General features: G+C 40.2%; 2 protein-coding genes across 3 annotated transcripts in view; one reads left to right on the top strand and one right to left on the bottom strand.

The window, feature by feature from the left end:
- LOC132264115 (rap guanine nucleotide exchange factor 4) overlaps positions 1-5,991 on the bottom strand; it is a 60,020-nt gene extending 54,029 nt beyond the window's left edge. For both annotated transcript variants that reach the window (XM_059764198.1, XM_059764197.1), the window contains exon 1: positions 5,934-5,991. The gene's annotated coding sequence lies outside the window, so the exon portion shown is untranslated. The remainder of the gene's footprint in view (positions 1-5,933) is intronic.
- A 2,555-nt stretch (positions 5,992-8,546) lies between these two features.
- Positions 8,547-10,527, top strand: LOC132264328 (MOB kinase activator-like 4). The gene is made up of 4 exons (XM_059764482.1): positions 8,547-8,646; positions 8,822-8,982; positions 9,057-9,266; positions 9,339-10,527. Exons 1-4 carry the CDS (start codon positions 8,587-8,589, stop codon positions 9,571-9,573), a joined length of 666 nt encoding a protein of 221 aa, XP_059620465.1. The 5' UTR covers positions 8,547-8,586; the 3' UTR covers positions 9,574-10,527.
- Positions 10,528-10,657: the final 130 nt, after the last annotated feature.

Genomic DNA, 10,657 nt, shown 5'->3' on the forward strand with positions numbered 1-10,657 from the left:
AAAGTTGTCAATTCACCAACCCCTTCATGTGCTAACAGTGGATGACTGGGCGAATATCTCAAGTTGACTCAATTGCAAACAATGGCATTATTGAGGAGGATCTTTTGCATCTCATCAATTTCGCCCAGTCTTTCCACGCACACAAGAGTAATCTTAAAATCATCGACGCGCCCCTTTGACGCACCAAGACTCTCACTCAGCATCCACTCTTAATGCTGACTCATAGCCAAAGTGCTTGACTTGGTCTACCTTGAAGTCTATGTGCATATAAACCCCGAAAGATACATACAGACAAGCTGTATGTTACATTATTTCCTTATTAGACTGACGTCAACAGCTCGAAAAAGTACGAATTATTTATCTGCATGTCTGATGCTTTTGTGCTTTTCTTACTCATGTTGTCGGTTTTGTGTACAAACATAAACCCTAAAAGCAGACAACTCGAGAGCAAACTTGCTTTCTTCAGTGGTTTTTGGGTGAGCCAGAAATTAATGTATAGAGAGAGAATAAAATAATTTCAATTCTCCGCCTTGAAAATTATTATTCTCAAAATTAAAATGATACTAATTCTCATACAATTAAGGCATAAATCGACATTCTGAGACCAAATGCATTAAGACAAGACAAGAAACATTAATGAATCTAATAATTTATTTATGCAAATGAATAAGTTTTAATTAAAGATCTACCTGTTTCAGCGAATTCGCCCGCGAGGAATATTATGAAACTGATAATGAAAAGGGAATGGGCGGATAGACGGAAATAACGGAGAAGTTCTGCTATGTGTGTGTGTAAAATGACAGAGAAATCTCGACGGAGGAAGAAGACACACTTTAGAATAGGTACTTTCATTTGCCTTCAATAATGTCTACAACACCGCATGAATGAGACATTTTACTTCCTGTCATTACTGCTTGTATTAACCGTACATTTAATATAAGACATAATCTTGATGACAGAAATATTTGAGCTCTCCTCCAGCGAAGAGTGATGCGAATGGGTGGCGGAGAGAGAGAGAGTCAATTACAAGATATTGCAGTGGATATTTCATGACATTCGTCACACGCTTGTGCCCAAGAGGCTTCATATATAAATACACACGTAATTAGCAAATGGACACCGGATGTTGGATAGAAATGCACTCACGGCCTCGAGGGCAAGGTCGCATAATTGATAAGCGGCGCTCATATTGATTAATCTGGATTACGTCCGAGAATCCCGGATTTGCAGCCATAGAGACAGCAAGAGAGGAAGAGCGTGAACTATAATTTCTCCACCACCTTTGACACGAAGACGTAAAGGAATTATACTCAGTGAAAAGTGAAGAAAAATAAGAAATTTCTTCCTCCTTTCAAATCCATTTTCATACATCTACGGATTTTATCCTTAACATCAACCCCGCATAAAGGGTACTAAAAAATGGATAAAAAGATGCAAAATAAGAGTTGGAAATATAATTTCTTTTAACACAAAAGTTTCTTTCTTCGCAGCTTCTTCCGCCCTTTTGCCTGTCTTATTCCCCGCGGAACCTCTCTAAGAGGAAACACATATAAAATATGTAACATTGCAAAATAAATTCGCACAAAGAAAATATTCACTCTTCCTTTATTTCACATTATATACACCCAAGTCAGCTTTCCCACTATGTACGCATATTTTGCACAAGACCCTGCAATTCTATATTTACATCCAGTCGGAATTGGAAAATTCGCGCGCATAAAATAAATATGCCGTGTACTTTGGTGTCGGAGAAAAGTGGGTGAGAAGTGTCATGAAAAAGTGCTTAAAGGCTTTAATGCTTCTTTTTTTACATTTCCCCACACAATATACACATATATTTTGGGTGTTTTTTTTTTGCACACTGATACCATATCGATTTCTCAGCACGTGATTTATCGATTCATCTCATTCAATAAGTAAACTCTCAAGTCCACGAGACTTGACTTGTTTGAAAACTATAGCAACTTTCTGATAAAGATCAAGCTGATCTTCTGCACTTGACGTTCCCCCAAAAGAGCGTGTTTGAAGAGTGAATGCAGATTGAAACTTTCATCCTTTCTCACGACAGTTAGAACCGGCGCCTCTTTGCCAGTGATAAAATAAACTTAAATGCTCTTGGAAGATTCTCTCACTGGATGACTGTCAGTGGAAAATCTCATAAAATATCAGACGACAAACTTCTAATAAGTATAATTACTATAACTTCCATATCTGAGGTGCAATTTTAATGATGTACTTCAAGAATTCCCATTGACTCCTTCTGGATGTACATTTATATACACACATGTGCATAAAAGCATGATATTAACGCTCTAATGGTGCAAAGACGTGGAAGAAGAGTGATGTTACTTCTGTCAACAGTAATCATTCAACTCATTCATTACGTAATTGCTTGCAGGAAGGTGCAAAAGTCAAATAAAACTCTTAATTTTCCGGTACATTCGCTAGACATTGACCTTTTCTACAATTTCATCTCTTTCATTTTATTTTGTACAGTTTAAAAGCATCGCATTGATTTCTGCTGATGCATTATTTTATTCATGAAGTGCCTAGGATTTGTGGTTTCTGCTAAAACAAACAATATGTGCTTCACAAAAGGTCAAACTTTCAGTAATCTCCAAAAGCTTTTTCTCTGCAGCTCAATGAATAACTTACATGAAATGAATAACTATTTATAGCTGAAAGACTATTGTATAAAATCGAAAAGGCTAAAATAGTTGAGCTGGAGGGAAAATATATATAAAAGTTAGAGAGGATGAAAAAGGCGAAACACATCCCAAGTTTCTGCTCTCAATTCGCTTAATTTCGTTCACACGTATTACTGTTTTCAACTCAGCATTCGTCTATCCTTCAGAAAGCTACATATATAGCTTGAAAAGCGCACAGTATGGCAACAAGGGCGTTAATTGCTTTCATATTGAAAAATGGGAAATAGTTTCTCACACAGGATCAAAGCGGAGAGAGCAGAAAAATCGAAAACTTATTAAGAAATCCACCCGTTGTAGGAATCTTTAGAGGAATTTACATGAAAACATGATGCATTTATGCTTTTCTTGGAAATCGATGAGCAAGAAAAACCTTTTATCGCTATCAAGATAATTCATAGCTCCTGCTGCCGTGAAAGTACATTTCCAACTTATTCACTCTCTGAGTCTGGTCAAGTGATTGATTTCTCTGATGTTATGTATTAAAGCACGAGTGCATTCGATATATGTGTGCATGCATTGAAATGTCATTTGTAATAACATTTTCTCGTCAACAAATCCGTGAGCAAGCATAATGAAATGCGGGACATTGAGTAACTGAATTAAATTTGATTCACTTTTAAGCTTTTAGGGATTTGGTGACCCATATTTTTCTGCAGTCAAAGTTTTTATCGAAATGCTCTGAAAGCGGAAATTAGCTATTTGCACTTTAAACAGGCCAACGGGCATTTTTGAGGGAAGTTTATGAATTCCTAAATTTCATATGTCAAATTAAAAATGCACATGATGTAAGCACTTATGCGTTTATCATGAGATTATCAATAAAATATTCAAGGACAGAGAGAGAGATGATTTTCAACAGTAATTACTCTGCATGTGCATTTTCCCCACTTGATGATCCTTTAGCTCTCAAACGAACGAGTGGGCGTTCGCAAAGACCCTGGATTTACTCCAAGGAGAAGATTCTTAACATCATGCTGGATATTACAAAATACCATCACATTCAATTTTCCGAGAATGCGATAACAGCTCTGGAAAAAAATACTATTAAACAGATATTTATAATCACTTTGATGGCCATTATTATGCTCTTCTCCATAGCAAAATGGTCAACATTTTTCAATAAATCTCCATGATTGCATGCTCAAGAGGCGGCAGAAATCAATTTTGAAGCGAAACGGTATGCAATATTAAGCAAGGTCCGCAGCAGAATGTGTCACAAAGTCAATGAAACTGTGCGGAGGAGTCTTGGGCGCGCGGGAGAGAGTGGTCAAGGTGAGAAAGAGGCCGACCTTTCCTTCAAACGTCACCATGTCGCCATTCGAGGCAGTGCCTGCAATTCCACAGAACATGTTCACCCTCCTGCACATCATTTCGCTCTGCGGAGTTGTGTGCAAATTAATATTTCAAACGCCACTCCATTGTTTGGGCTGCAAACAGCAAAGTGGACACCGTTTGGCGTGGAGACGCTGTCGTGTGTGCGTAAATTCGCCCACCGGACGTGGCTTTTGGGCTATCCAGAGCTTCAATTTGCATAGATGATAGATTAGGCTTAAAAGCAAGTGAATTAGTCACGCAAGGATTGAAAGCTTTTAAGACGCTGCGCCACAGGTTTCCACCATATTAACACCTAGAGGGGGAATTAAATCCACTTTGGCGAATTTCCCCGTGGACTCCACCTCAATTTATAGAAGCATGTGAGTGCTAGCACATTATAATCACGCGTTTAGACTGTAACGTCACACTCGCTATACCCAATATAATGTATCCCCATTGCAGAGTCTCCATTCGCTATGTAGATAAAGTGCAGGGATTAAATACTTTATACATACAAATTTCACATCGTACAAAATGTCATTGCTCAGGATCAATAATTTACTTACGGTTATACATTAAACATGATGCAAACACGATAAAGGGTGTGTAAATCTCGTGCATTTTATGATGTAATATTCAAAATACTTTAGGAAATACGAAGAGATTTATATTAACAAAATCAAATTAAGTTTCGTGTGCTGCAATTTTATCTGCACACGACAAAAATCCTTCGGAAAGACTCACAAGAGTTAGTTAATTTTGTAAGGGTGAAAACTGATCTTTTTAGAAACAAGGCAACAAAACAAACAATAAAAACCTCTGTCGTATGCAGAAATTCAGTTTCCCAGAACCCATAAAGGTCAATTAGATAAGAGTTCCGACTGTGAATGACTATCTGGATTTTCAAAACAATCAACCATTGATTACAATCTACAAATCAATGTGCTTTCCAGGAATTCACTCCATTTCCAATCAACTATTTTCGGAATGAACTGAATTGTTTGGAGTCTAATGTACTCTTCTATTTTGCTCAATGATGCACTATATTTAAACGAATTGCGCTATTTTCAACCGCTTTCACGAATACTTATATGGCATTTAATATCCTCTTCTACATCAAAAAAAGTTTTCTAATTTGCCTGGACTTTGAAAATACACCCCTGGCTTTTTCCTGTGTGATTTATCCCGCTGTTTCGCAACTCTGTGGTCAAACAATCATTTGCAGCGGTTGTGAAAAAAGTGGGTGGGCAGGTGGACGAAAGGTGATCAAAACTCGTATTGGCATATTTTATTTAATGCAAACGCACTCACGTATTCATCATTTTCATTACGGCGGCAAATCAATTTCGCGCACAACAGCGGGAGTGTATAGAAACAGGAGCAAACTATATACAATTCCATGGTTTGCCAAACTCTGCGGTTGGCTGAATCTGCACAAAATTGCCACGCAAAGTCCAATTGAAATCACTCACGGCGTGCATATTGGAATTAGATTTTGGTCCAGCATATGCAAATGCCGTAAGAAGATCACTCTGAGATTCATTTTTCTTTTATTTGTTTATCTCACTGCCACTCATTTGCCCGCGATTCATACCAAAGTATCCCAGTGCTGGAGAATGGACTGAGGAGTGCGAGATTAGAGATGGAATTACAAGGAAGGAAAGAAGCTCCATGAAAGATTCATTAAAATTTTTCATTTTCTTCTTCGCCGCGATGGTGAGAGCGTCTCAGGCAAGTAAATTGAGGAAATTAAACTTTGGCGGAGGCAAATCAATCTCACAGAGCAATAAATTCCTCTTATCTTTCCCTTTTTGCCTGATTGTGGGTGTGAGAAGGACGTGGATTTCCGATGGATTTGACGCGCTGAGGACATTGATTAGCACTTCAGAGAGTGGACAGTTTTTCACTCACCATTCAATTATGGGCTTTTTGGGGCCACTTTGGCGCAATCAGCGGATCAGATGGTGGGCATTTAGTGGTGCGATTTCGCAAGCGATGCGATGTTGTTTGGATTCCTCTTGCCTTCGCAGCTTCACATTAAAGACACACAGAGATTTTTGCACGGCGGATCACGATAAACAAATACACGCACTCCTCAAGACACTCTCGACTGATTGTCTCGATCAGCCCACGATCATGATGAATGGAATCGCGCGAGAGTCTCTCGAACTCGTTCACCTACTCACTTTTCTGGCAACTGTTGCACCGTGTGTGTATTGCGGACAATTGAGATGCCGAGGAATTTTTTTTTTCTCTCTCTCTCTCGCTCTCTGGCTACAAATCTACCTGTTCGCCCGCGAAAAGTCTGTCGCCAACATCGACAACTGGGCGCAAAAATCCCGACCGCGAACACTGTGCAAAATGCCCCTCAACCGCAAATCACGACAGCTCGATGTGCATATGCAATTTGGAACGGAACACAAAGGAAGGCAAGCAAAAGTATATAAAGTCTCTACGGATGTCCCTGTTCAAACTTGAGCGCGCGCTGGTGTGCAAAAACACGTCTCAACGGGTGAACTGCGGAAAATCAACTGATGCCCGAGAACTGGAGACGGCGCCGCGGAGACACCTCAGGCCCGCCGCGGCCGCGGAGCCCCGAGAGCGCCCAAGAGGCGCTCGGGTGTGAGGATGTGTGGAGGTCAGGAGAGAAGTTGCTGCGCCGACGCACTCTCCTGTTGTGATCCTCGCAGTGTGCAATTCCCAACTCTTCACCGCGTCTCCCGCCATGCCAGGACTCCGCAAACCCTCAAGTCCACCTGCCGCGGATTCCCTCTCTCCCTCCCCCCATGAAGTGGCCTCCCAGGGGTTGATCAGTGGGGCGCTTGAGGGTAAGAAGCGCTTTTGCAACCAGCAAATATGAGCAACACAACTTAATTAGTATAAAGTTCTGTGTAAGTTTTCTTTACGGAATGGAGAAAATTATGCAAAATTGAGAATTTTGCAAGGTAATTTGCTGCAGGATATTTTCTTAAAATATTCTCTTGCTCTTTCTGCACATGTTAGCTACTGATCAGCCCCCAAAGAGTCAACCAATCTCGTTCTGCTCTCACTCTCTCCCGGCGTCTTGAGAGCTCCTGTTGCTGCCAACAGTGGAGCTGTTGGAACAACTGCGAGTGCCCGTGGACACGAAATAATGACAAGACATGGGAGCGAGAGTACAAACATCCTTACGGTGAAATTTCTCCGTCCTCACCTGAGCTCACTCGCACTCACTCCACACTTCCTTCTCGTCTTCAATTAAAGAAGCAATTTTCTAATCTCACACTCTCTCATTCTTCAACTCCGCGACGCCGTGACATAATGGAACATGTGCGGAAAACGGGGCGAAACAGGGTGGCTCGAGGAAAATCAAGTGGAATGGCGTATGAAATAAAAACATTCCCACGCCGCGAAATCGTCTGCTAAATATAAGAGGATTCCTTCCTTTCGGCGAGAATATTTTTTTTATCCACCGCCACATTTTCAGCCAAAATCGTTTATTTATGCACTTCGTGAGAGTTGGCGAAGAAAATTTCGCTTCACGTCTAATGCTTCCAACTTAAGAAAAGAAAAGGAGAAGAAATGACAGTATATTAGACACGCGAGTAGAGCTTAAAAGCTCCTCCCTGCATATTTATATTGGACAAAAATATGATAATCCTTGAATATTTTCCCTAATTATCCCACAAAATTGCTCGTTGACGGAGAAGGGAGAGAGAGAAAAAAAATGTGATGAAAAGTTAAAGATGATTACGGTCGACAAAGACGATGTGTCGCGCGCTGCTGGAATAAACACGAGGCGAAGGCGAGACGAGAGATGTAGAACGATGTGGAGGCATTAAGGTTGAGAGAAACACATAACTTTCAACCACAAAACAACCCCCAAATTAGTGTTCTCGGCGGCGACGAATCATGCGGTCGCAGCCGGAAAGTGGAGCTTACGGCATATCAACAAATTCAGTGACGTATCTCTAATTAAACAAATTAATTAGCCGCAAAATTGTCATCATCTTATGGCGCCAGCATCCATTTACAGCGAAATCGTGAGCAATAAGCACATAAATGACGCCCGTCTTCATGAAAAGGACTCGCGAGTCTCTCCACTCCGCCAATGAGGTCATCAAACATCACGACAGCACTCTTGAGGGATTTTCTATCTCTTGTCAGCGCTTCAGGCGAGGACTCGACGAGTGAGATGCTGACAAGAGAGGAGGAGAAGTAGATTTCCTTGTCGCTCTTGCTATTTTTCGCCACTATTTGGCAATTGCGGCAATTGCATAAAGGCAAATAATCATGATATTGTGCCTTTATTTTACAGCAGAATCCTTCATTCTCCGTGAATTATAAATATAAAACTATTCCCACATCCAATTCAATGGTTCTTATAGATTCATTTGACAATCCAAATCATCTTAATTTGAGATATATTATCAGCTGTTATTAGAAGCTCTTTTCAAACATAAACGCCCACCTTAGCGAAGACACTTTAGCAACAGCACCGAAAGTGTGGGCATTAATATCACGCTCGCAGCGCTGCCATGTATTATGCGGTGGAAAACGTAGTCAGTAGTGACATTCTGAAATCATGAAGATGGCCGACGGAGGAATGGTGCTTCGTAGAAATAGGCCAGGAACCAAAGCAAAAGTGAGTTTATCATGACAAAATCATCTGGAAAATCCTCCCTGATAGCCAACGAAAGCATTGGCGCTGAAATAACACGCAAATGTATTGCGTAACGCATGAAAATCGATAGTGAAATCACACCTGTCAACCAATGAAATCGCTTCGGGGCATTGATGGAAAATTTTCCCATTTGCAGGACTTCTGCAGTTGGCCTGATGAGTCCTTCGAAGAGATGGACACCCTCGCGGTGCAGCAATACATTCAGCAGATGATCAAGAATGACCCATCGGATATCGATCTGATACTGAAGATGCCCGAGGCGCAGGACGAGGGAGTGTGGAAGTACGAGCATCTGCGGTGAGTCTCTGGCCTCCGGACGGGCATTCACGGTGGGTAGCTGAAGACTGACGGGCGTGCGTTTGCTTTTGCAGGCAATTCTGCATGGAACTGAATGGACTGGCGGTGCGACTGCAGACTCAGTGCTTTCCGGACACTTGCAACCAAATGATCGCCACGGAGCAGTGGATCTTTCTCTGTGCTGCCCACAAAACGCCCAAAGAGTGCCCGGCCATCGACTATACGCGCCACACTCTTGACGGTGCCGCTTGTCTTCTCAACAGCAACAAATACTTTCCTAGCAGGTGAGAATTCTCCCCAACAATCTCATGATAATTCCACTGATTGACACTGGATTCACTTCATTCATCTTCCAGGGTGTCTATAAAGGAATCTTCTGTGGCAAAGTTGGGATCAGTTTGTCGTAGAGTCTATCGTATTTTCTCTCACGCTTATTTTCACCACCGAAGAATATTCGATGAGTTTGAGATTGAGACGTTCTTGTGTCACCGTTTCACACTCTTTGTCACAAAATACAATCTCATGTCCAAGGAGAACCTCATCGTACCAATTGCAGAGGCCAACATCAATCCGGGTGAGAGTGAGGCATAAGTTATTCCTCCCAATCAATTATCATTTTATCACGAGAGGGAGAAAGAGAGAGAGAGAGAGAAGAGAGAAATACTTTCCTCCCCTAAAACTTGGGAGTCACATCTTTCCTGATGTCACAGAAGAAAAAGAAAGAAAAAAAAACAGTCAGGGATGTTTCTTATACATGTAATGATTCCTCACGGGAGAAGAAACTATTCTCTACGACAAATTTACCTTAAATTCTATTGTGTTTCCCCGTTTATACTTTCTCTATACAATAAAATTAGTAAACTCATTTTACACACTTAGCGCGTACCAGTTTGTATTGAATGGTGTCTATTAGTGATGAAGAGGCAAAAAAAGAGAAGAATCTGTCGAGAAATGATGTATTTTTTCTTCTTCTTTGAGAAATGCTCTGTAATTTCTAGATAATTTTGATTTTTTTTTCCTTGTAGTTTGTATTTGTAATAATGAAAAGTACTCAAAATAACAAATTTAACTCTATGAAATAAGTTTTATATGACAAAAAAAGATTTTCACGAATGCAGTATCAAACAAAAAAGAAAAAAACATTTAAACGGTATTTTAAACAAACAAAAAGAAAAAGAGGCAAAAATTTTCCAACTATATTGGTTCAACATATATTTTGTCGCGCAAAATTATAAGGAGAGGAGAAAGGAGAGAAACAAATTAAGAATATTATATTAATAATTAGGCAAATTCAAATTTAAACTCGAGAATGAATACGTGGAGCTTTGTTAAGAGCCAAAAGTCCTTCGAAAGGAAGCTGGAGAGAACTCTAACCAAGTCATATTCCAATATATGTTTGTATTCTATTGTGCTATATCTCAAATTGTAATGAATAGTCTCGGATGAAGAACCGCACTTGTACATGCATTTTTATTTTTATTTATTCCACACTCCTATAATTCTATTGAGTTGCAGAACAAGGGAGATAATAAATGGATATAAAAAGGAAATAATTCACAATAATTGTATACAGAGACAAAAAAGAGAGAAAAAAAACAGAAAAAGTCTATCATTTGACCAGAAAATCTATGGAAATATCGCGAATATTTATGCATTGTAGTGATGGAGGCAATTG

The sequence above is a fragment of the Phlebotomus argentipes genome, unplaced genomic scaffold (assembly GCF_947086385.1).
Source record: "Phlebotomus argentipes unplaced genomic scaffold, Phlebotomus argentipes genome assembly contig_32, whole genome shotgun sequence".
NCBI lineage: Eukaryota > Metazoa > Arthropoda > Insecta > Diptera > Psychodidae > Phlebotomus > Phlebotomus argentipes.

Coding starts and splice junctions, on each gene's coding strand:
- LOC132264328 (XM_059764482.1), top strand. CDS start 8,587: ATGAAGATGGCCGACGGAGGAATGGTGCTTCGTAGAAATAGGCCAGGA. Junction 8,647..8,821: donor GGCCAGGAACCAAAGCAAAA/GTGAGTTTATCA, acceptor TCCCATTTGCAG/GACTTCTGCAGTTGGCCTGA. Junction 9,267..9,338: donor AACAAATACTTTCCTAGCAG/GTGAGAATTCTC, acceptor TTCATCTTCCAG/GGTGTCTATAAAGGAATCTT.